At 41.8% G+C, this 27,418-nt stretch overlaps 1 protein-coding gene across 7 annotated transcripts in view; it reads right to left on the bottom strand.

Annotated features, from left to right (window-relative positions):
* Nucleotides 1–27,418, bottom strand: part of LOC131503223 (PABIR family member 2) — a 204,211-nt gene that overhangs the window by 158,422 nt on the left and 18,371 nt on the right. For 2 of the 7 annotated variants that reach the window (XM_058714817.1, XM_058714815.1), the window contains exon 10: nucleotides 23,435–25,238. The exons of 2 other annotated variants lie outside the window; for them this stretch is intronic. In XM_058714817.1, coding sequence (XP_058570800.1) covers nucleotides 25,169–25,238 — 70 coding nt within the window. In that variant the 3' untranslated portion in view covers nucleotides 23,435–25,168. Of the gene's footprint in view, nucleotides 1–23,143; nucleotides 23,351–23,434; nucleotides 26,178–27,418 lie in introns of those variants that run through there. 3 more of the 7 variants (XM_058714813.1, XM_058714812.1, XM_058714818.1) reach the window with 2 other exon arrangements.

Here is a 27,418-nt window from a genome sequence, read left to right on the forward strand (position 1 = left end):
AAGAGAGGCTGGCTTTATGAGGTTTCGTTGTTTAATATTGAAGCCTCGCTTCACAACAGGAAGGAAGGCATTTCACCAAATCAAAAAGTATGCCCCTAACAAATGTATACTCATAGTCTTTCTTTCCACCGAAGCATGGTGAGGGAACTTTGGAAGACATGAGGTCAGAATATCCAGCAGATATCCATTTTAAGATTTCCCTTTTTCATTGAAGTAGGTGGCAGGAGAGTTAAGGGATAACAAATCTCCAGGACTGGAACTGTCTGGAAGTTTTGGGTAATGATAGAAAGACCAATACCTTACTTCTGCTCAGGGTGGGTCAGCTGTAAGCCTTTTGTGATCAACAACAAGAAGCAGCCAAACCGTAACTCCACCTCATCTGGAAATTTTGCAGTGGGCGGGAGAAGCGTGGCATGTAGTTCGTGTGTTGTTGAGAATGACACTTAAAGACAGTTCCCTCAGTCTTGAAAAACAAACAAACAAACACACAAACAAAAACCACACTTGGCAGCTTACAAACAATGAACCAGTGGAGGTTTCAGATTTTTCCCAAAAGAATGAGATGCCTCCAAAACGAGCGTGTTTTCCAGTTTCCACCCTCTCCAACCCCCGGCGAGGATTTTGAACATGCACTCCCCTCACGCTGGCTTTGAAGAAGTCAGTACTTGCCAGGACTGTGGACTCAAGACAAAAGCCAAGTGCAGATGGAAGGGACTGTGGAGAGCAGGCCCAGATTCCCTCAGCAGGGATTAGTGAGGAACAAAGCTGGCAGGGTGGGGATTTCGGTCACAGGTGCAGAGAGGCGTAGGGCAGGGGATGGGGTGCCAGGGAAGGCCTTCTTCCATCCTCATGAAAGTCAGCTTTCACACATGTCTACTTAAAGGGGGCCACGGCTGCCTAAATCCAGTTACTACTGATCTCTAGTTCAAGGACACCTCGTGACTGAAGGTGAGCAGACAGGCCTACTGTGTCCTCCATCATGGAGCAGCCCCTCGCCCATTAGCCCTGCTAAGGCACCTACAGTATGGGACTGTGGCCACACGGTCTGGGGTATGCAGTGTGAAGCAAAGACAACGTGGTCTTCTTCCAATGCTGAGAGGGGTTTTGAAGTCCACAGTAGGAATGAACAAAGTTTTCACGATGGTTTGGGTGCTGACTTCCTTAAGGGGCCAGATCAGGTTAAAACTGATGACTTCTCTAGGTTCCCTCCTGCACTCAAATCCTCACATGTGCGTGCTCTGTTCTGCGTGGAAGAAACAGCAAGGGCCGAGCCCTCCGTTTCTGTTGTCACCTTTGAGCTGCTGCCATCTACACGCAGCTGTGAATGCAAAGGAAAATGAAAGAGAGAGAGAAAAAAGAAAAGTGAAGACAGAACTGAATGGCACATGTTCCAAATTAGGCCACTACGGGATGGCCACAACAGTGACTTCTTCAGCAAGAAGAAAAACTTCACTCAAGGATTTGTTTGAGGGGAAAATGTGAAATAAGGGGCGAAAAAGAAGAAAATGCCTACCTAGGAGATGCCAAAAGAAAGGCAATGTTTATGAGACCAGATAATAACTAACTGATTTGAAAAGAAGTCACAACATAAATATAACACTGTAGGTTTACTACAGTGGGATTTTAAAAAATTAATTAAAAAAACATTAGCTAATGTGAAATTCTGAGACTTGACTGTAACATATATTGCATGTTTTTTTCCTAATTCAGTTTTGTCTGTATGGCATTCCGGCCAAATGTTCTAACCAAAAGCCCCTGAGGACAGACTGAACATGAGACAATAGTTCATAATTCAATTCCATCAGCATTCACTGAATGCTTAGTATGTGCTCAACATTCTGTGTAGTGCTGCGGGGAATGTGTAGGAAGCAGACAACACGGGTGATGCCTGCAAGAAGTTTGCCATTTTGTTGGGGGAGAGAAGACTTCCAAACATAGAACAGTGCAAACAATTAAATTAGAAAATAAAGGCCAAAATAAAGAACCAAGAGAAACATACTTCAGGGCAAAGATGCATGGTTCGGGCAAGAACAGGCAATTCAACACCACAAAAATGCCAAAGATCGTAAGGAGTGGTCCACCAGATACAAATAAGGGAGACTCCTGGGCTGTAGGAAGGGCGGCAGCCAATGCCACGCTCTGAAACTGACAGTAATGAGAAAACTCTCAACTGTTGGTGCTGTTGAGACCAGGGTACTGTCTCCAAATCGACAAAAGACTAAGAACGGCTTCTAAACTCTCTACCGTAAGGTGTCAATTTAAAAGGCTAACTGATGCAAAATCGGTCATCTTGATGTGGTAGTGACAAAAGTCTTTGGTAACTGTGTGTGGATACTACCTAAGAAAACCTGGATCAGAAGAAGTTGTTGGTAAGTGCGCGGCACTGTTTACAGAAGCAGACCTAAGTTCTTCGGGCCATCACAAAGGTAGGTTTCAGGTCAAAACAGAGGAGACAATCCAGATACTACTCTCTCTCTCCTCCCTTGGTTATGATTCCCCAAAACGTAGTGGTTCCTTTAGAGTCAGACCGAGTGACCCCACCATGTATTTTACCCACGTGGCCTCACCTCACTTCTCCAAGTCTCAGTTTCCTCAAATGGAAATAATCATAATAGTACCTACCCCCACTGGGTTCTGATGAGGAGTCAATTAGGTTATATGTGTGGAGTGCTTAGCACAGGGCTTGCCATATGGCAGGAGCACAGTAAAAGTTTGCTATTGTTTTCCTTAATCATAATAACCTCCTGATTGCCACCAAGGGCTAGATAAATTCATAGTTAAGAGTCTGGGATTCAGACTCAGATTAGAGTCTAAATCCAGTGCTCTGCTATTTACCATGTAACTGTGGGAAAATTAGGCTGATGATGATGATTATTATTATTATTATTATTATTTGCCATTGTGGCTATTATTACTACCATCTTCGTTTCCCAGGTACCCTAAGAGTGGGAAAGGAAATTAGAAGACACAAGTATTCCAGGCACTGGAAAGGCCGACCTTCCACTGTCAATGAATAAACTGCTCTTCTGAATTACAGTCTCCTCTGAGTCCAGTTAGATCAGTCTTCCAGAGTCCCCATGGATGATCTGGGATTTCCTGTCTCAGCGACCAGCCAGCCTCTTTTGTCACCATCTACCCCGCTGAATAAGAAAGGTTTGGGCCCACAAGGCTGCAAGTCCAGAGTGAATACTGGGATTACTGTGGCCATAGCTCCTTTTTCCTGCTCTCCTCCCCGAGTTGACCATGTCCTCAAGTTCACGGGAGACCACGTGGCACTTTCCGACCTCACCTCCACACAGGACAGCAGATTAGAAGGATACTGACCTCTTAACACTGAGGAAACTCTCCTAGAAGCCCACAGAGAACATTCTTTCCTCTCTCGTTGATATGAACTGGGTCATGTGCCCATTCCCAAATGAATCGTCATAGCCAGGTAGATCTGAGACACCCAGGGGCACGGCATTACCAAGATTGGCTTAGATTACTTAGGCTCCACCCAGTGAAACTGGAAGCAATCCTCGAAACTATACTTGTGGTGAACAATGTGAGAGAGGTAGAATCGATGGTAGGATATCAACCCACAATGGACCACCATTTTAAGCATAGGATATCCGTGCTCCCTAATGCTAGAGATAATGAAAAATAACCCTACCACAAATAATTGGCCACTCCCCGAAAGCTAGTTGAAGTTAAGGTCTACCCCGGTGACCTCTTTGGAACTATAGTCATATCCGGAGTAACAGGAATGTCACTGCCTGGAAAAACAGGGTCCTTTTCTAAAATGGGCTTTCCCTTCTGGCCAGACTTCTTGGTCCATAACGGCAGTTGATAGGATCTTTGGGAGAGGTTTCCTTGGCCTTTTGTTTGAATGTTGTGCCCCCTTTATGATTCTATACATGAAGAGGAAACCAGCCCTTTCCAGGTTTGTCAGGACCCTGATTAATGCCTCAGTAGCAAGCACGACCCAAGCCACAGTGAGCCCAGTTCCTTCCTTTCCCAGAAGGAAGCTAACATGGCTCTCCCTTTGTTTGAAGGTGCTGGGTGAAAAAACACTCACTGCAGGTTCAGAAGGAGCTAAGGAGGCCCGAAAATCAGTTTCCCTCCTCACCTCCCTAATGTTTGTGTTGAATTTAAAATGAAGCAGCCTGAGAAACTAAGATTCATCTAAGCCAAGGTTGAAGACTCCATACACTGACACAGCTGAGGCTGGCCTACTTGCAGAGTTCAGCGTGACGCCCTGTTCTGGAAGGTATATAGCCACAGGCCTGTGCCACAAGGTTCCATTCCCATCGCTGGCTTCCTTTTTGACCTGTTTTTAATTTTTCAAAACTCCCACCCCTCTTGCAGAACAGTTTTGATTCCTTGCCTGACCTCTGCCTGGTCTCCCTGGGCAGGTTGTCTTTTCTTCTGCAGCTGGCCAGGCTGGCTGGCTGCCTAACTGTCCCAAGAGACAGAAAGGCACCCTTTACAGCTCTCCAGTTTGGGTCCATTTTCACTGCCTCTCTGGAGTTAACAGCAAGGACTTTAAAAACATCTTGGTAAATGCAGATATAGAGGGTAGATAGGATTGTGGTCGCCTTGGCCTTCGTTTTCCTTGCTGCGCACAGAGTAGGAAAATTCAGTGCTGTTTTTGGATTTGACCCAACACCTTTTCTGTCCAGAAAGCCTATATATGTATGTGTGTGTGTGTGTGTGTGTGCGTGTGTATACATGTATATATATATATATATATATATATATATATATATATATATATATAATAGATGATATATCACAGTCATTGGCAAAGCTAACTAATGCCCAAACCCCACTCCTAGATCCTGGTGCCGACTGCCAGAGGTAACCATACGTTAACATTAGTGAGACATGGTGGACTGTTAAACCCATCTGCATTATTTGAGGTGAAAAGGTGGAAGTGAACAGACTTCCAAGTTTCTTGGATTAGTAGCAGTATAATTTCTTTTGGACTGTAAATACTTCGAAAGATCATATTTTCTACATTACTTGGAATTTGTTTTTCAAATCAAGTGAATATTGTATACAGAACATTGTGCTCAATGTTCAAGGGGCTATGTGGGTTTTAGTAAGGGATACATGCCATATGCTTTGGAAAAATTATAAGCAATCCAAGGTAGTATATGCTAAGTCAAAAGGAATGGTAAAGAATGGTACAGAGCAGGCTGTAAGTGTAACAGCAGCACAGAGGACTTTATCCTTAGTTGATGTATAACTAACGGCTTAAACTCATTTCTAAGCCTTGCCCTTAGGCCTTTTCAATCAGGACAATGACATGCACTGGGAGAGGTGGGGTGGAACAGCAACCATCTAGAGTTAAAGGAAACTTCTCATCAACCAATTGCCAATAGGCACCAAGAGTGCCCTGTTCAGGTGCTTGCTTCCGGGGGCTAATATTGGACTCTCCAGGAGGCCAAAAGAGGGTCTGCCCAGGGGTTTACGTGGCAGCTTGCATTCGGATGGGGAAGGGAAGATAAATGTGGAAGAAGGTTGGAATAGTGGTGACCTGACCTCCCTGGGAAACACCCCGCTGTATTTTGAGTTGCCTGGTCACTCAGCTTAACAATCTTAAAAGAAGACATTATTTTGTTCAGTGGCTTGTAGTGAAGTTTATATTCTGCCAAGGAAGAGAAAATAAATGTCTGTGGGAGTGGGGAAATAGTGGGGACCTCCTTGGGAAATTCTCTGCTGTTCACTCAGCTTATTAATTTTTAAGAGACATTCCAAGGTCAGGAAGAGAACCCTGGCCAAAAGTCAGGAAATGTGCTGTGGGGTAGGCCATTTAGCAGAGGTAGGGAGAACATCAGCCTCTGGGAACCCACAAGGAGTATTTATAATGATGATGACACAGGTGTTACCTTTTATACCTCGTTACACTCTTCAAAGTACTTCACATTTGCTACCACAAAATCATAGAATCTTACGAGGAGGACTTGAAGACTTATCCCGGACTTTGGGAATTCTCCAGTGTGGCCTCCCACCCCAGGCAAGACGGGCACCTACAAAATTCCACTCATTGAACTTTCAAAGCAGCCCTCTGTGGAAGCCAGCTTAGTAGGTTGTAACATCTCTATCTTATAGAAAAACCAACTGAGGAACTAGAGAGTGTTGGGCCAAGATGATACAGTCAATTAATGATAAAACTGGCCTTTGACATGCTAGTCCCCAGCTCTTTCCAAGCTATCACACATCTTTTATCTTTAAGGGGATATATTCTAGTCAATCTTCTGGTCCTTACTATGTAACTTAGCAACTAACTGTTCTCAAGTTGCTTTAGAAGCTTCAAATCAACTAGAGTACAAGGTCCTTGGGGACTAAATTCACATCCCATACCACCTTTGAATCTCCATCCTCTCCCCACCTCACCACCAATGTTAGGAGTTCCTGGAAGGTATTTAACAAATGCCCAGAATGAATGGATTGAAATTCTAAAATTTCTGAACTACTGCTTATACCTTAGCGGTATGCCAGAGTCTACTTTCCACGAGTGTATCCCCATATCTGGAAATTTCGTTTGGTTGTAGCTATTGGGATTACTTAGGCAGGTTGAAATACTCTGATATGAGGACTTAAATTGGGGGAATGTCTTGATATCTTATAGCAGATCGTCTTTCTCGATGGATGAAACAACTGACAATTACCTAGACCTGATATTGGCAAGGTGAGGATCCAACATCTTTATTCCCCCTGAAAGCCCTGGCTGGAATTCTAGAGAATAGGTTAGTCAAGTTGCCCCTTTATGGCCACTGGAATGTATTAAATGAAACACACTGTGTTCACATTAAATCTTTTTTTAAGAATTATTTTTTAAATGTTTATTTATTTATTTATTTATTGAGAGAGAGAGAGAGAAAGAGAGAGAGCAAGAGAGAGAGCAAGCAAGCAGGGGAGGGGCAGACATAGAGGGAGAGTAAGAATCCCAAGCAGGGCCCACGCTGTCAGCACAGAGCCCTCCCTACACAGGGTTCGAACTCACAAACTGCGATGACCTGAGCCGAAATCAAGAGTTGGACGCTTAGCTGACCGAAACACTCAGGTGCTCCTGCTCATATTAAATCTTAATGTGAGAGGAAGTTCTAATCAGGGTTATTTGTCATGGGTTTTTGACATAAACTAGTGTCCTCCAAGAATGTTAGGCCACAATAAAGACAAGAATCAATTATGAAGAAATATCCACAGGATAGACTAGTTAGCCAGAATATGTGCTTTTTTTCTGAAGTTAAAATTCTGGACTTGGTGAGATACTTCTATTACAAAAATAGATTTTAAACTGCTGTCTATACCTGTCTGTGCCTAAACTTAAAAAAAAAAAACAAACAAACTCTCTTAGGGCACCCAGGTGGCTCAGTCGGTTAAGCGTCCGATTTCAGCTCAAGTCATGATCTCACAGTTCGTGAGTTCAGGCCTCACGTCGGGCTCTGTGCTGACAGCTCGGAGCCTTGAGCCTACTTCAGATTCTGTGTCTCTTCTCTCTCTGCCCCTCCCCGCTCCTCTCTCTCTCTCAAAAATAAACATTAAAAAACATTTTTTTAACTCTCTTTAGTTCATAATTCTTTTGATGTTGTTGACACACACAAAAGCCTTCACTCATCAGTTTCCATTCCTATCTGCCCATTGCTTTAATTCTCCTCTCCCACCAATAGAGTCTCTATTGCCATAAACATCTCTTGTTCCCACCCCCCAAGGAATCTGGAAATGGTGTTAAATAGCAATGAGTTTGCACAGTGCTGTAATTTTTATAGCTATCAGGAACCGCCACTGCCACTCCTATACCAGAGAGGAGTTAGCTGCCCCAAAAGTCTTCCAAGAGGAGAACAATCTGGCAGATTACCCTCACCAAACACGACCCAGGCAGAAGGGGCCCAACCTGTCTGGTGAGATTCTTTCAAACACATTTTATACTATCAAGGCTTGAATTCACCAGAAATCAACAACAACAACGAAATGTATCAGGAAACGTGTAAGGTGGAATAATATAAGTAAGATACACTTGAACGTAACTTTCTAAGCCTAAACTGCATAATAATCTTTTCCAGATCCTTTTAGTTCACGTCTTAGTCCAAAAAGAACCTTATATGGAACTGCACACATTTGGCCCGGTACAAATTTGGCCCAGACCAAGCCCCTTAGACATGTCCCACCACAAATTCATTCTGTCAACTGCAGCTTGGCTCCCACCACGGCTGGTTGCGGCTTACACACCTTATGCTGTGAATATTCTACTCTTTCTCCTCAGCCCCCACCCCCAGGCCTCTATCTCCCAACTCCCCATGCTTAGTAGATGAACTTGACAAAGGTTGCTGAAAAAAACTGAAGCTATGGGCCAGAACTCTTTTAAAGCAATTGGACATGTGAGGTATCTCCCACACCGCATGAAGACTTTTCTCTCAAGATTCTCAAAGTTATCCCTCCCTCTCTGCTTTAAAGTTCATCCCTTTCCACCTTTCTCCTTCCACATTTATCCTCTCCCTCGAGACTTGCACTGTCCTATTGGTAGCTCCCAGCCACAAGTGGCTATTTACACGTAAATGAATTAATGGGGCGCCTGGGCGGCTCAGTTGATTAAGGGTAGGACTCTGGGTTTCTGCCTGGGTCATGATCTCATGGTTTCGTGGGTTTGAGCCCCATGTAGGGTTCTGTGCTAACAGTGTGAAGCCTGCTTGGGATTCTTTCTCTCTCTCTCTCTCTCTCTCTCTCTCTCTGTCTCTCTCACTCTCTCTGCCCTTCCCCTGCTCACGCTGTCTCTTTCTCTCTCAAAAATAAATAAACTTAAAAAAATTTAAATGTAAATAAATTAAAATGAAATCAAATTGAAAATTCAGTTTGGCTTATTGCCTTAGCCACATTTCAAGTGCTCAGTAGCCACATGTGGCCAGTGGCTACTGTATGGTACAGCAAAGAGGCAGAATGTTTCCATAACTGCAGAATGTTCTAGTGGATAGTGATGATCAGTAGGATCCTCTGATTCCTTACCTATCCCATGGGTTCTTCAATCTCATCACAACAACAGTACCAACTACCTACACTGGTCCACCTACCCTTGTAGCTACCAGTCTCTAAATGTAACCAAACTTTTTTTTTTTTAATTTTTAAGTAATCTCTCCATCCAATGTGGGGCTCAAACTCACAACGCTGAGATCAACAGTCGCAAGCTCTACTGACTGAGCTAGCCACGAGCCCCTCTGTCATACTTTTAGAATGGAAATTTGCCTTCAGGACTGCATTCCCTTCCTGATCCTCTGCAATCTGACTTCTATACCTTCTTTAAGAAATGACGCCACCAAAGACTTTTGGGGTATCTGCCACCATTTTTTTTTTTTTTCAGTCATCACCTTCTTAAAATTTCTTCTCTCTAACCTCTTTCTCTAACCTCCGGTCCCTGGCACAGCATCACTGCTGAAGTGTTGGTAAGAGGAGACAGTGAGCTTCCCTCCTTGATCATTCATTCATCCAGGATCCTTGTTATGTATCCCTCCTGTCCCCAAAGCCCTGTCCTCTTTTCTTCTTTCTGCCAGCCCTCCTCTGATGAGCTCATCTTCCCTTGTTCGCCGTTAACTATCGACCCCACGAAAATGGATTCAATCTCATGGCTCAAGACGCTAATTTCTCACCTATATGCCTGGCATTACTGGGAGAGCACCCAGCATGCATGTTTATAATATCAGTGAATGCCCCCACTTAACCAATGAGTGCAGAGAAATCTACCTCCCCATCCCAGTTCATTCCCATGTCCCTCACAACACTGGGCACGTGAAGAGTCAGGGACTGAAGGAGGCAGAAACCAACACTAGAAAATGAAAGATATGGGAAGGCTCTGGCCCAAGGAACTTTGTCTATGTAATAATTCTGCCATAGTCTTTCTTATGGCTAATTCCAAAGTCTCAAGATGGGATAGAAGTTCTTTCACCTTTTGATTTCTTCTTCTTCCTTTTTATGGAGGGAGGGGTGAGTCGGTAACCTCCACATTGCCACTTCGTAGCACACTATAGTTGTAGACCAAAATGGAAAAGCAGTCACTTGCACAAAGGCAATAGCATGTCATAAGCCTGCAGCGAATTACACCCTGGTGTTGTGTGAAGGAAGCTGACAGGACAACACCTCCTTCCCTTCTCAAAATGAACGCATAAAGTACACTCTAACCTTTAACAGCAGATGACGTCTATAACTAATGTGAAGGGAAGTCAGAACTTGTTTTCTCCCTTTGGCCTTTTTTTTTTTCTTCAGCAGACACATTGCTCTGCTAATGAGAAAGCTAAGAAAGTGATCAGGTAGAAATACACAGCTCAGTCAACTAAAGGAAAATTAAAGTAATGCAGACAACACAGTGCATGGTGCTTGAGTTGGTCACACTTAACTTAAAGACAACTAGTTCCTGACCAACGTACTTCCCCTGCCCCCACCCTAGCCTTATTGAGGTGTATTCATTTGGCCCTTGAACTACACAGGTTTGGACTGTGTGGGGCTCTACTTATATGCAGACTTTTTTACAGGACGGTACTGTAAATGTATTTTCTCTTCCTTGTGACTTTCCTAATAACATTTTCTTTCCTCTAGCTTACTTCATTTTAAGAACACAGCGTATAATACGTAAAACATACAAAATATGTGTTAATCAGCTTTATGTTACCAGTAAGGATTCTGGTCAACAGTAGGCTATTGGTGGTTAAATTTGGGGGGAATCAAAAGTTACCCATGGATTTTTGTACAGGAGCGGGGGTCAGTTACTTCTTCTGGTGAAAATGCTTAAGATCTCCTCTCTTGGCACATTTCAAGTACACAACACACTACTATTAACTACAGTCACCATGCTGTCCGTTAGGTATCTAGAACTTATTCATCCAATAACTGGAAGTTTGTACCCTTTGACCAACATCTTCCCATTTCTGCTACCCTCCATTCTACTCTTCCTATGAGTGCAGCATTTTTTTTTTTTTTCAGATTCCACACATACGTGATACCATACAGTATTTGTCTTGCTCTCTCTTCTGGTCAATGTTCCTGAAATGTATATTCAACATCTAAAATGCATAAGTGATGCTAAGAACACTGGGAAACAGGAGAAATTTACACTGGACAGAGGTGAGTAGTCCCAAATCTCAGGGATCTTTGACAGCTACAAGGTCAAAGACAGTTTTTCACAGTGATTTGTATGAAGTTTGCTTATAAAAGAAAAACAAATTTAAAAGAGGCCATTCAGTTATACATAAGGTAATCAAAGCGGCAACAAGAATCTCCAAAGTAAGCATTTACTAAGCAATTTGGGTTAAAATGATATAAAAGGCAGATTGTTTGGGCCACTATATCTGCCTTTTTTGCACTTGAAGAAAATTTATAGATGAAGAAACTGCTTTAAAGAAAATAAAAAGAAAGAAAAAGGAAAGTCTCCTTTCCCACAGCCTTCTGCTAAACAGATTCTGTTGCTAGGTAAACATAAGCTACCAACAATTTATGTACCAATATATACAGCAAATTGTAGCTGAGAGGAAGCTTGCTAGCTTATGAAACAGATGGTAGATTTGTGCCATGGCCCAAGAAAGAACAGGGTTTTGCCACGATGAGCCACCCCAAGGCTCTCTGACAATTTCCTAGCCTAATAAACACCCTGACTTTTTATGTTGTGAAGTTGGAGGAGAGGAGAATCATGTAGAAAAGAAGGAAACAGGAAGGAATGGCAAAGAGGATGCTCTCTGAGACTCGAAATTATTGGTTTTAAACTTTGTGTTTAAATATATGATAACAGCAGAAAGTAAACCAACACAGCTCATAATATATCCCTGAGACTTGCCATGTGGGTTGAAGTCAAATTTAATAAGTCCGAATACATCAACTCCACTTCTCTAGCACTACAACAAATTTAAGAAAGCCTCGTCAAAGAATCAGGGGTGGAAAAAAAGGAGGGCATAATCTTCTGTGAAGTCTGTAACCAGAGAATACATCTGTGCTTATGAACATTTTGTAAAAAGAAATTTCGGCAACTCAAGGCCCCCGCGGTTCATATTTCTCACACAAACTACACTGGTGTTTGTCTAACAAGCAACTGGTTCACAACTGGACTTCAACTACCCCCCCAATCCTGGAACAAACTGTTGAACCACACTCAGATCCACACTGACATCTGCAGGTAATTGAAACAGGACTTCTGTGAATTAATTTCTGGACACAGATTCTCAAACCATTCATCACAGTAGTGTGTGAACCCATAAAACTGAAATACCCTGGATGGCCGTTTCTTTAAAAAATGCTCTCACTGTTTAAGCCTTTTCATAGGTTAAAATACTGTCTAGATAGAGTATGAACTCAATTATGGAGAGAAAACCCACAAACATATAGCTATTTCTACCTGGTGTCTTTATGGTGATTTTTATTTTCACTTTAAAATGTTCTTCTATTTTCCATTGCTTTGCATTTATTCTCCAACGATCATACAGCACTTTAACACTACGTTCTGGCTACCTCACTTTACCCTCAAACCCTTTGTTGTCCCAATTTAATTTGTATTCACATTCATCAGAGCCTTGAAGATAAAACCCTGCAGAGTGTTGTTTTACTGTATTCAACTGCCGCCAGGCAGTGTGCTTATTTATATACGGCTATCAAAACTAAATACGCACAAACAGATTTGTAGCAGACTCAAACTGCCATAGTCTAATCCATGTGATTTTTCTACAGTACCTTTCAACTGAGCAAAATTTCCAAGTAACATTTATTGGATCAATCTATCATTGCAACATTAGAGAAAATAGGATCTACTACCAAGAGGCTCCTTTTACAATGAGTATCTGGAGGAAAGCCTGTTTTTCTGGGCTTGAAAAATCAAGTCACTCATTCAAGGTCTGAGGTAAAAATCAGCATTTGAAGAAAGCCTTATTCTACATGTTAAAAAATTAAGTGTAATAGAAAAACACATGGAGGATTTCGAGTCATAGCAAAGAAAGTGCAACTGCTGAAGGGCTCATTAGCAAACTTCATCCACAGGCACTCAGAAACATGCATTTCCCCCTCCACCGAGCCCCCCCCCCCAACTTACAGTTGGGTTACATAGCAAATGTTTATTGATGTGTTTATTTTTTGGTGCCTGGAACGCATTTTCTTAAAGAACCGAAGTTATGGTTGTTAGAGTAACAAGTTAACTCACAAAAGGAAAGCTAAAATGTTGTAGGTTTATAACAAAATTCCAGGAAGCAATTTGAGCAATAAGATCAAACAAATGTAGGTAGGATCTTAGCAAGAGACTACTTTTTTAGTTTTCTTGTTTTGGTGCCTGAGAAAATAATTCTAGGAAGATAAGAAAGAGGACATTTTCCAGTACTGTTCATTGTTAGCATCTAAAATTCCCTTTAAAACTTGCAACTTCTCTTACTTTTTGATTTTATGCTTATGGGCCTTGCTTAAAGTTTTAGTTTAGTTAACAAAAGGACAAGAGATGGGAAATTCGAGAGAAAAATTAAGAGAGATTTTGCTCTAAAAACTGGGTAGGAATCGAAACAGAATGGAGAGAGGGAACTAATGAAAATATGGATATTGCCTCCACTTTATTCACCCAGTCATTCATTCAAGTATTAAGTGACAGGAACCAGTAATTTCTTCGTTCAGTTATTCACCCCTCTCCCCAAGTGAGCCACATGGTCAAGGTGACTGCGTATTTTCAAAATCATACTTGCATCTCTCTTGCTTTTGACGTTGCTTATGTGTTTTTTTTTCCCCATGCAAAAGGTTTTTACTTTCATTTTTATGTGGCTGAAATTTATCCATCGTTTTCATTCCATCTGGATTTGGAGTCATACGTAGAAAGGCTTTCCCCATACCAGGTTTTCTTTCAGTACTTGTATGGCTTTATTTTTTACATTTAGATTCAGGTGGGAGCTTATCCCAGTATACAGTGTGAGGTGTGGAGCCAAATTATCTATTTTTTACAGCTATCCAGTTATCCCATAGTATTTATTAAAAAGGTCATCTTTGCCCCCAATGATTTGGGTGTACCACCTTTATTATATATTAAGCTTTCAGGGGCGCCTGGGTGGCTCAGTTGGTTGAGTGTCCAACTACAGCTCAGGTCATGATCTCCCCGTCGGTAGTCCAACCGTGGGTTCAAGCCCCGCATCAGGCTCTGTGCTGACAGCTCAGAGCCTGGAGCCTACTTTGGATTCTGTGTCTCCCTCTCTCTGCCCCTTCCCCACTTATGCTCTGTCTGTCTGTCTCTCTGTCTCTCTCTCTCTCAAAAATAATAATAAACATTATTATTTTTTTAATTTTTATATATACCTGGGTCTACTTCCGGACCTTCTGCTTTATTCCATTGATCTGTCTGTTCATGCACCCGTACAATAATAGCAACAGGTTATAAACATTGAATAATAATTTAACAAAAGAATTTGAAGTGATACGCAAAAAGAAAGGGTGCAGCTTTCTTTAACAGAATGGTTGCTAGCAAATGTGGAAGGAATGAGAGAATTAGGAGAACACCATTTTGCAGCTACCATTTAAAAACTGATTCGGGGGGCACCTGGCTGGCTCAGTCGGTAGAGCATGTGACCCTTGATCTCAGGGTTGTAAACTCAAGCCCTACATTGAGTGTAGAGATTACTTAAAAATAAAATCTTTAGGGGTGCCTGGGTGGCTCAGTCGGTTAAGCGTCCAACTTCGGCTCAGGTCATGATCTCACGGTCCCTGAGTTCGAGCCCCACGTCGGGCTCTGTGCTGACAGCTCAGAGCCTGGAGCCTGCTTCAGATTCTGTGTCTCCCTCTCTGTCTGACCCTCCCCCATTCATGCTCTGTCTCTGTCTCAAAAATAAATAAACATTAGAAAAAAATTTTTTAATAAATAAAATCTTTAAAATAAAATAAAAATAAAAATAAAATAAAATAAAATAAAATAAAATAAAATAAAATAACTGCTTCATGGGCACCTGGCTGGCACTGGAAGAGCATGAGACTCTTGATCTTAGGGTCATGAGTTTGAGCCCCATGTTGGGTGTAGAGATTACTCAAATAAATAAACTTTAAAAAAAACTGACTCAGATAGGCATCACTAATGAATATGAAAACTATTTGGTTCAAGTTTTGAGGGAACAGGACATGTCCACGGTCACATATACTGTTTAAATGCTAATCCGTTAATTACAAAGGGGAAAGAGGACCTTGGTGGTGGAAGAATCTGGAGAATACTACCTTGACTAAGTGACCAACTTGGCATCACCAACGGGACACCAACATCATGTACTGCCTGATGTGGTGCAATAGGAATCACCTATGTGGTGGCATTTTTGCCAAAAATGTTCAATCTAATGTTTCACTGAACCTAATCCTGAGGAAACAGTCTAAAAAAATCCAAATTACAAGACATTATGCAAAATAACTGGCTCAGGATCTTCAAAATAAATGTTTTATGAAAGATGAAAAAAAGTGGGGGGCTGTCCTGTATTAAAGAAAACTAAAGAGACATGACACCTAGGTAAATTTGCGTGACCTTTGATCCTGAATTTGGGATCCTCAATTAAAAAAAGAAAAGCCCTAAAGGAGATTTTTGGGACAATTTGGGAAATTTGAATATGGACCGTGAATTAAATAAAGTTATGTTATCAATGTTACATTTCTTGGGTATGCTGACAAAATTGTGATTATGTAAGCAAACCTCCCTGTTTTTAGGCAATGTAGGATGAAAAAGTGTTTGAAAAAGTGCCTTGATGGCTGTAACTTAATTTCAAATGGTTCAGAACAATATGTGTGTATATATGAGGAGGGAGAGGAGGAGAAAGTGGAGAGGAAGAGACAGTGGGCATGAGAGGGAACAAAGGTGGCAAAATGCTAACAAATGTTTAATCTTAACAAATCTGAACAAAATGTTTCATCTTGGTGAAGGGTATATAGGTGTTCGTTGAACTATTCTTTCAACTTTTCTATAGGTTTGACATTTTTCCAAGTAAAAAGTTGAAAAAATATTTAATTGAATTTGGCCATACCTGTCAAAATTACAAATACACATACCCTTTGTCTCAGTGGTTCCCTTTCTAGAAATTTATCTGACATATGATCAATGTTATTCATTGCAGCAATGTTAGGTAATAACAAGATTGGGAGCAATCAAAATTTCCTCCAACAGGGAACTAGCAAAATAAAATGGAATGAAAAAATGACATCGACTGATGAATGGATAAAGATGTGGTATATATACATACACAATGGAATACTACTCAGTCATCAAAAAGAATGAAATCTTGCCATTTGAAACAACTTGGATGGAACTAGAGGGTATTACGCTAAGCGAAATAAGTCAGTCAGAGAAAGACAAATACCATGTGATTTCACTCGTATGTGGAATTTGAGAAACAAAAACAGATGACCATAGGGGAAGGGAAGGAAAAATAAAATAGGATAAAAACAGAGAGGGAAGCAAACCATAAGAGACTCTTAACTGTAGAGAACAAACTGAGGGTTGCTGGAGGGGAGGTGGGTGAGGGGATGGGCTAAATAGATGCCAGGCGTTAAGGAGGGCGCTTGTTGGGATGAGCACTGGGTGTTACACATAAGCAATGAACCACTAAGTCCTGCTCCTGGTATCAATTCTACACTATATGTTAACTAACTTGAATTTAAAGAAAATCTTGGAAGGAAAAAGAAACGACGAAGCACTCTGAGGACTAATACGAAGTCATCTTCAAAATATAGGATACATTGTTAGGAAAAAAGGGTAAGGTACAGAACAATACCTACCTATAGCATTGTGTTTGATGGAATAAATAACTTACTTCTTCCCTTCCCTAAACCCACATCCCTTGCAAGGTGACTTTACAGCTCCTTACAGGCCTTGAATCTGGGCTAGCCTGTGACTTGCTTTGATCAATAAAATATAACAGAAGTTACAGTGCGCCAGATCCAAGCCTAGGCTTCCAGAGGCCTGTGGTTTCTGTTCTTATGAAGCCCTAACCCCACAATAAGAACAAGCTGGAAGGTGAAAGACCCTGTGGAATACAGCTGAATAATCCCAGCTGAGGCCATACTAGACGAACTGATCCCCAGATGACTCTTCAACTGATCGACTGAGATCAGTGGAACCTTCTAGCTTGCCCCTAGACTCATGAGAAATAATGAACAATTATTATTATAAGTCACAAAGGTTTTACTTTGGGTGGGCGGAGAAGGCGGCGGGGTGGGGGGGGAATACATAGTAACAGTTCATAAAAATAATGCTATCGCCTGTGTAAAATTTTGGGAAAAAATACTGATGCATTTGTTCGCATATGCAAACTCTCTGTAAGTACACACAAGAAACTGGAAACACAACTGTTTTGGGGAAGAAAAGCTAGGGTGGCTAGGGGATGAAGATGGGAGGGGGACACTTCACTGCTCTTTTGTACCTGTAGAATTTTGAAACCTGTATTTCCAATGAATTAATAAAATCTGTTTCTTTCACTCAAATCTTTCTAGAACCCTTGAATCATCTCTAGTGGGTAATGGGAACTCTCATACCCTATAGGAGAGATTATAAATTGGGATAATCTTGGCGGGGTGGATGTGTGGTTTTAAGCAGTGCCTATAAAATATGCAAATACGTATGCAATGCAGACTGTCTCTGGAAAAAAACCACCAAAAGCTGGTAACACCGGTTGCTTCTGAGGAAGCACCTTATGGAACTGGGGGGTTAAGGGCAGAAGGAAGACTGACTTTTCCCTATATGCCCATGTCACTATTTGAATTTTTTACCCTGAACTTATATTACCTTTTCAAAAGGAAAATAATGACTAAAATACACACAGCCTTTGACCCAATAATTTATCATTTCTAAAAATCTCTCCTGCAGAAATACTTACAGAAGCAAAAATAAATGTATGTTATTACTTGTGTATACTAATAAATTATAAACAGCCTAAATGACCATCAATTAAGGATTAGTTAAATAAATTATGGAAAGTTTGTACAAGGGAATAATATACAGTTGCTAAAAATGAACCCATAAACCATCACCCAGGTCAACATAGCACATTCCAGAACTCCTGAAGCACTTCCGTACTCCCCAATGCCCAATGAATTATTGCAAACTGAATAAACCCATGTAAGCATCACCAAGATCAACATAGAACATTCCAGAACTCTTGAAGAACCCCCCCCCATGCCAATTCCAGCCATTTAACACTCTATCAATTATCACAAACTGAACGAACCCATTTAACCATCACCCATGTCACGAACAGTCCAGAACTCCTGAAGCGCCCCCTAATGCCCACTTCTAGCCATTCACACTGTGAATTTCACAAACAATAAACACATGTAACTATCACCCAGGTCATAGAGAACATTCCATAGGACATGTTTTCCAGAACATTCCATAGGACATCCAGTTTGTGATCATTCATCAAGCAGTATACTCTTCTGTATGTATACTTCAATAAAAAGCTTTACAATATGCATGTGAGCCTATTATAAAGATGCTTCATATGTATAAAAAGGCTAATTAGGTCTACAAATCAAACTTACATTACAGATGAGAAGGCTGTGGGGAAAGGGGTTTTTATTTACTTTGCATACTTCTATAAGGTTTTTATTTATAATTATAATGTTTATAATGAGCTTTTTCCCCTTCATAACTGATACTTTTTAAATGAATAAAAAATGATGAAAAATACCCAAAAAATAACTTTAAATACTGCTATGAGACGTTAGTTTTTTCCTTGAAGAGAAACTATACACCATCAGGATTACAAATCCTAGAATCCTTGACCCACCACCACCACCAATCAGCGTCCCCCTTCCTGCTACCCGTACCCCACAGGTCTTGGAGGGAGATAAATGCCTGAAGAACAGATTCAAAGAAACACTTGACCAGCTCAGGCTTTCACCTCAAACTTCAGTGTAGTCACTAAATGGGTTAGACTAAAAATTCCTTTTGCCCGAAATAGGCCTCAGTGACCTAGACTTGAACCTTCTTTCTCTGAGGGTGACCTTCTGACCTTAGCTTTGGAGCTCTCAACACTCCTTCAGTCAGAAGAGAGGTAAGGAAAGAAACTGAAGGAAAACCACACCTGAGGAAGGCAAGACACCTCTCAGGGTAACTGAATGGCCCTACTTTGCCTAAGACTTTCCTTGTTTTAGCACTGAAAGTCCCCAGGAAACACCTCAATTCCAAACAAACCAGAACCTAACAAACCAGGCGTCAAGTGCTCTTTAGGCTCCTTTTTCCTGAGCCCCAACCAAGTTCCCCCTTGACTTTCACGCTGAGAGGGGTGTCTTCTCCTCAGACCCTTAACTTTCAAGCTGAGAGGAGTGTCTTCTCCTCAGAAGGCACCAGACTTCTCTTACCACACTTCACGGAAAATCAGAATCAGAGTCTCAGAAAGAGAGGATCCAAGAGGCACCCAAAAAGAGCATTCCACACAGATTCAACAGCCTTTAACTTCTTCATACCATCAGTTCCACACACCACGGTGACCCAGTGCTTTCCTGGATCTAAGTTCTGATTTCAACTTTACTTTGAAGATCTGGGCAGTAACTTGGATATCTATCACTCATACTATTGTTTATTTAAGATGTTTCTTTAAATGAGCTCACTTTTTGTTATATTCATTTCTTAAATATACGTTTTGTTTTTTTTCAACATTTATTTATTTTTGGGACAGAGAGAGACAGAGCATGAACGGGGGAGGGGCAGAGAGAGAGGGAGACACAGAATCGGAAACAGGCTCCAGGCTCCGCGCCATCAGCCCAGAGCCCGACGCGGGGCTCGAACTCACGGACCGCGAGATCGTGACCTGGCTGAAGTCGGACGCTTAACCGACTGCGCCACCCAGGCGCCCCTCTTAAATACATGTTTTAAAATACGTGCTAACTCTAACAGAAAACTTCACATCACTATCATAAATGGAAAATCAGCACCACATGCAACGAACAGAACTTACTAGGTATATATTAAAAGGTCGGACTCCCTGACGCAGACTCCTCAAGCAAGTTTTCCTCGGGAATGTCGGCAAGACCAGAAGCTTGGTGCTCCTCCTAGAGGTCAGAGCGTGTGGTTAACACTTCCCTGGGGGTTTTCTTCCAGGTCCTTCTGTAAGGGAACACTCCCCCTGACTTCCTTTCAGCTCCCTCTACAGGTTAGAGTGACTTTCCTCTAGCTCCCCCTATTGGTTAGAGGGTGGAGTTACTCAACAAAATTTTATTGAGTGACTGTTATGTTTTGGATACAGTGCTAGCTGCTGGGGATACGGAGGAGAAAATGGGGAACGAGTGGGGGTTGTAACTGAGCAAGGGCTGGGAGAGAAGGGAAGGAGGGAGTTAGAAGATTCCAGCACCGCCTGTGCTGTCCGTCTCCATTTCCTAAACTCCCCGCTTCATTCAAGCCACGACAATCTGGCTTTTGCCCCGCCCACCTCCCCAAGAGCGCACTAATGAAAGTCTCCCGGGGACCGGAATTATCGGATCCAACGGGAAGAGTTTCAGTCCTCATCTTGAGTGACCGTGGAGACAACGCCTTCCTTAGCTTCGCTGATAGTGTTAGCTCCTGTCTCCAGGTTTTTCTCCTACCTCTCTCGCCGCCCCATCTCTCCTTCAACCTGTCTCTTCGGTGTTGGTGCTGGTCAGGACTTGGTCCTTCACCCTCTTCTCCGCTAATCCCACTACTTCCATCTATGCGCATAACCTCCACCCCCATAACCTGACTCTCAAGTCCTGAAATACCAGATGTTTCTCTCTCCAGCCTCGTTTCTTCTATTAGCAAGTTACCTGTCTCTGTGGTAGCACCTGTATCCTATTTCCCTCTACCTGACTCCCACCTCCACACCAAGTTTGTTCTTCAAGATTCAGCTTCAGTGTTACCTCTTCTGGGAGGCATTCCAGAAGCACAGCCCAGGTTGTGAGGGACTCTCCCTTGGTGTTCCCCACCACACTCGGTGCTTCACCACACGACACCAGGGCTTCCAGATTACTTCCGCTTATGCCACCAGGCTGGTCTACTTGAAGGCACCAACTTAATCTGCACTTAGTTCCCAGCACGGGGCTCAGTAAGTCAATTTGTCAAATTGACTTCAATTTGTCATCAATCTGTCAAACTGATGAACATAAGAAATCCCTGCGCCTGGGTGGCGCAGTCGGTCTAACTTCCGACTTCAGCCAGGTCACGATCTCGCGGTCCGTGAGTTCGAGCCCCGCGTCAGGCTCTGGGCTGATGGCTCGGAGCCTGGAGCCTGTTTCCGATTCTGTGTCTCCCTCTCTCTCTGCCCCTCCCCCGTTCATGCTCTGTCTCTCTCTGTCCCAAAAATAAATAAAAAGCGTTGAAAAAAAAAAATTAAAAAAAAAAAAAAAAAAAAGAAATCCCTGAGCTGTGAGCAATTCAACGCAGAAGAGGAGCTTAGGGGTGGTGACTGGGATGGGTGTGAGCCAGGAAGATTTAAGACCTGAGTATTTAAGCCCGTTTTCCCTTTCCCTTCTGCAGAGGCAGCCAGGGCTGGTGGGACTGAAGGGACCATCAGGGTCAGAGCAGGAAGATGGCTGGAACTGAGGAGGCAGGCAGGGTCAGAAACCGGTTACATACAGGGGAAATGAAAAACCGTATTGAGGATAACGGGAGCCGGGGTCCTCACTGTCAGAGATCGGAGTTACAAATATGGATAGGCTGGACCCTGGAATGAACCCTGTGGTGTTTAACGGGAATCGAAGGTACCAGTTTGAACTCATGATTTTTAAGACAGATACATATGTGTGCATGCACACACACACATTTACATATATTTTCTCTATGCTGCCTTTAGACCAGGATATCCAGATAGTAATGATGATACCTAGTGCCTACACCTTGGCTTTGAAAGATTAAAGGAATCAAGGCTCCTTAGAGAAATGTCTGATCCCAAGGCTGGGGCAGGGAACGTATGATTCTGGGGCATATTAAGCCACATAGTGAAACACTGATCAAAAAAACCAGAGATTGGTCAAAAGGACACAGGAGCCAGCTTGGAGGGGCTCTCTCCACTGTCCAAATCTGCGATGTGAATATCAAAATAACGAAAATGACTTAAAACCCACGGACTAAAACAGGACTCCATGAGTCCCACACTGATGCAAATAAATGGTGAAGGGAATTTTTTTTTTTTTTTACGGTATTACGCCAACCAGTAAATGTAGAAAGAATGATAGAATGAGAGTCACCATCAGTTGGCCATCATAATGCCACCAGGCATGAATGATCTATGGATACTAAAACTAGTGAGGGGAAGTTTGAGGAAACAGGATATTTATATACCCTCAAAGGATCTCCACACAAAGTATTTTATTAATTTCAAAGGGAAACCATTAACTGTACAAAAGAAACCTGGCAGGTACCACCTGAACCAAAGGACCAAGGTTCCCATCACCAGCAAAAGGATGGTGAGGTCACGTGTATCCTGCAAGAACACACTGCCAATGCAGTGTCACTTCTGTGGTATTTCTGCCCAAAATGCATGACCTGAATTTAATAACTAGGAAACGGCAGTCAAACCTAAATTGAGGCACAGTTTTCAAAATTGGCCAGTACTTTTCAAAAATATGAAAATCACAAAAGGAGAGACTGGGGACTTCAGATTGGGGGAGATCAAAGGCACATAACGAAGTGTAACACATAATCTTGGATTGAATCCTGGGTCAGAAGAAAAGATTTTTTTTTTCCTTTTTGCTAAAAGAACATTATTGGGACCACGGGAAACCTTTGAATAGAGTCTACAGATTGGATGGTAGTTTTCTATCAAAGGTAATTTCCTGATTTCGATAGTTTTATTACATAGACCGTCCCAGTCTTTGGGAAAAGTACACTGAAGCATGTAAAGGTAATGGGGTGTCATTTCTGTAACTTCTCAGATGGTTTAGAAAAAAATACGTGAATTCTTAAGTATGAAGTATTCGCACATACAGAAGAGAGGGGGAAACAGGGAGAATGCTAAAGCAAACGTGGTTAAATGTTAACTAGGGAACCTGGGTGAAGGACGTGCGGGAATTCTTCGTGCTACTGTCGCCACTTTTCCGTAAGTGTGAAATAGAATAGTTCATGTTTTTAAGATACTGAAAAGAAAATGGAGTGTTTATGGCCTGAGTCACGCATACAAGGCTTTTATTTTTTTACCTGTCTACCCACCCATGTTGTTCCAAAACAATTTAGTCTTATGAATAGGTCAAAAACAAACAGCAAGAGAAAAATGAAAAATAAGAAGTCTGCGTGGCCTTGGCAAAAACAGTCTCAATCGTCCCGTTCTACAGAATGCTCGTGAAAAGTCTGACAGACCGTGTGGAGCGGTTTCCTTTTCGTTTTGGGAAACAGCCCCAACTTCAATGCAGCTAATTCTTCTGTGGTCCTGGTATCATTTCATCCCGAACTTGACTGCGACGAGACACACAGAATGCAATACGGGGATACGGAGGCAGAAAATTAATTATTCAGAAGAATAAAAGAGCCTTTAACAACTTTTACAGAATTTTATGCATGTGTACACACTTTATTAAATTTGCATTCTAAGATATACACAAGGTCAGCATTTCACAAAATTTTCTAGAATTTATTCCAAAAGCGGTTATCATGAAACACAGTGATTATATAAGTTAGTCAAGCAAAAAGAGCGTCTATAGGATTTTCTTATCGTATCATCTCTTGTACTTGTTTTCAAATAGAAGCCTGAAACAGGATATATTAGAATAGGAAGAGAGAATTTTATTTTATAACAATGACCACTTTTCAAATATTAGACTTTATATAAAAATAAAGGGGTACTGTCACCAGAGCTCATTTGAAGGTTAGCATCTCTTTTTATTTATTCCAAAACGATCCCTGCATAAACTTAACTTTCTAGTCAATTTAAGCAACAAAAACGAACTTCGGTTTAAACAATAAAGTGAATCATCTGGTCTCCTAGTTCTCCTACTATTGGAACAACTTCATTTTCCTGTCCCAATTCTAACCCACCACTGAATTTCAAGAAGAAATTTCAATATCAACACATTCCAAAGGTTGTTTCTTAAGAGTCCTAAATTAGAGCCCAAAATTCATGGTCAAAAGTATCCCTTTAAGGCAAAGAAGACAGTAGAGCGAAGGTGGGTAAGTATCCTGTAAGAGAAAACCATCTCTCGGTATTATATAGGCAGAAACATCTTCACGTGGTTCTTTCACAAGCGGAATAAACACACTGAATACCCTCGAAGTAACTTCTCTTTAAAATGGCACACTAGGGAACGACCTTCATAATATATACATTTATGTTAGGATTGAAAGATTATGGACTCTGCACAGGGGAAAACAATGTGAGAAACAAAGCCACTCGTGGCCATCGTGGTGGTTATTACAGTTTAAAATCAACACCACACGTGATGCTGTAACAGAACAACTTACTGCAAGCTAAGCGACGCTGTCTCAGAATTCAAAGAGGATAGATTTCCCTTCAAGTCATACAGTGTTACTACTCTGTGAGTACCCTCAAAGCGCATCATCTTCCTTCAGAATTCAAGAATCTTTGCCTTCAAAGGACACAAAGGCAGTAGTTTCCATTTCTTACATTCATTTAAAACGTGGAATATTATGATCCTAGCGGGAAAATTTGCATATTAAACACAGACAACCCAACCACGATGTCTCAACATTAAAAGAAATCTCTCACAACATTTTAACACAGTTTTAAATAATAAATAACACAACGATAGATTACACTCAGCTTTTTTAAATAGCTCTGTCAGGATTTTCCTCTTTTAGAAATTAAATAACTTACGGTACCTCAGACTTACTATCATGTCCACTGTTCACAGCTCAACAGCTTCTTAAAAGCAGAATGCACAGTAACATGGACTTTTGCGGCTCCTGAGAGCTTCCTCGGAGATACGAAGCTGCCCTCGCTAGAAGGCAGCATCAACAAGAACTGGATTCTGACTCTAGCGGCAAAAACACAATAACCAAAACACAGTGGGCAGCAGCACTCACCACACGACAAAACAAACAAATCCAAGGACGAGAAAGGAATCAGCAAAAAGCAGCAATCAAAACAGCATGTGGCAGTAAGACACATAAAGCCCCCTTTTCTAGCCTACCTTATGACATACACCTTTACAGCACAACACTGCACCCCAAGGCACCTCAGGCCTCGTAATACCACCCGAAACAAGCTGTCAAGCTCCGCGTACGCTTTTCTACACAGTGCTTTGTGTGTAAATAACATTATTCATTCATTTGTAGATGCTCCACACATCTGGTCAAGGCAGGGATTTCTTCTCCTTGATAACACCACCTAGAAACATTAACAATATTTTATATATTCCTTCGGGCAACAGGTTTGGGGAGAAAAACATCAACCGCGGTAGCTAAGGCATAAGAACCTCTGGTGACTAATCCAGGCATCCCGTCAGTCCATTTACATTCTCAGCACTAAAATCAATCCTCACGTCATACACTCCACCAGCAAAGCGACATGGATAGTAATGAAAGCAACTACGTGTTCCCTCCCCTCGGTGAGAAATGGCAAGTAAGCAGCTCAAACAGGAAAGGGAAACAAAATAATGTACTTTAAGCTGATGCGGAAAAATAAAAATTTAATATAATCGAAAGCAATCCATCTATTATCGTGGAATAAAGAGATTTGAAACTATGTAGTCAACAGACAACAAAAACAATCTCTCAAGCAAGAGAATTTCTGATCAACTTTAGCTGTCATGTCACTGCTGGGAAAAAGAACCACTGTTGAAAATACATATCAGTGCTTTCCTTTATTAAACGCATAGACTCGAAAATAGGTGCTCTCTGAGGCACGGAGGGAAAAAATATATACTCTAAGCAATCAAAAATGAGTTATTTGAGATTTAGTCACTAGATCCAAAACGAAATCAGCAAGAAGAGACATGAGTCAGGTCACTACACTCGTAAAATTGAACTTTAGAGGAGAGAGATGCCAAAAAAGAACGGCATCGAAATGGTTGAAGTCTGTCACACTTTAATCCTCATTATGGATCAAAGCTCTCTGCGTTCCTCACTGAAATGTTTTGTGTAGGAAACAGCAGTTAAAACACTGAATCAGAAATGGGTAAGTCACTTGGGTGAGAGATCATCCATCAAGATGAACGAAGAGCATGAATTGGTGCATGCTACTGGAGACTCTGCGGTTGTGCTGCCTTTAGCCAGTGAGTCTGAGGATAAGCCACTGCTGCTACTACTGCCATCCAAAATATCTGAACTGAGGACAAAGCAAAAAGAATTATAAGCAGATGCATCTATCAGGGTAAAGGTAAACATAACATGCAACGACATAGTTTCAAGAACTCACGAATCGGTAAGAGCATTTGTAAATAATAAAAAGCACAAAAGCAACAGCAATGAACTACATAATGGACTATATTCAGATACCTGCAAAAACAAAGTCACAGAAATCCAAAGTAAGACGTTCAAGGTTCTGTAGCATTTTAGTGCTCTCGTGGAGGCACCAGAATGTCAGCAACCCCCTTGACAGGTCATGATTTTTGTGAGGGAGTTAACTCCCTTACCTTTAGCTCAAGAGATTGCTACCCTTAGATTTACCTTCTTCCCTTGCCATCAGCCTTAGAGTAAGAGCGATGGTTACTGGTTGAGGTACCCTGGACTGTCTGAAGTACTCTATTAAGTACACTGCTTCGTGGTTCCTCTACTCCAGAACAACAGGTGTTCGGCTACTCTAGGTTTGACCGCTTCCCCATTCCCAAGGTGCCGTCAATTCAAACACATTTGTTTCCTGATTTCCCCCTCCATTTTTGGTCTTTTCTATTCTTCTCATTTTGTGAATTTCTTATACCGTTTCCTTTTCTCTTGCTTTCAAAACCCAAAGGTGTCCTTGCTATCTCTACAAGCTGCCTTCAGTTACTGTCCAGTTAGGCTGCTAAAAGGAATGCTCTCTAGCCACAGACCCAATACCCTCACCACCCTCCACTTGCCTCTCTGATTCTGACAACTAGCTTCTGCGCCTATCCTTCCGCCAAAACACCTGATGTGGGCATCAGGGCCTCTACAGTCCAGCCCAGGGATGCCTTCCTTATCCATCCAGCCCAGGCTCTCATGGCTGCCAATCACCCATCTGGCCTGCTTCACAAACCTGGCATCATACTTCAGTATTCACAATTAAGAGCCTTCACAGTTGCGCACCAGGCTGCCTTTCTGGTTCAGATTCCCACTGATCCAACAGTGAAGTTCTATGCTCTCGATCTGGCCTGAATTCACTCACATTCATTTATTCTAGTATTTGTTGAGTACCTACCAAGTGCAGGAAGTAGGCTAGACATTAGAAATACAGTGGTGTCTAAGACAGACATGGTCCCTGCCCTCATTGAACTTACAGTACAGTACAGGAGACATTTAAATAACTCTGCTAATACATATATTATTTGTGATCAAAGCAATAAAAGCAAGATACAAAGGGCTCTGCGAGTACATAACATGGGTAACCTG

This window comes from Neofelis nebulosa, chromosome X (genome assembly GCF_028018385.1).
Source record: "Neofelis nebulosa isolate mNeoNeb1 chromosome X, mNeoNeb1.pri, whole genome shotgun sequence".
NCBI classification, from domain to species: domain Eukaryota; kingdom Metazoa; phylum Chordata; class Mammalia; order Carnivora; family Felidae; genus Neofelis; species Neofelis nebulosa.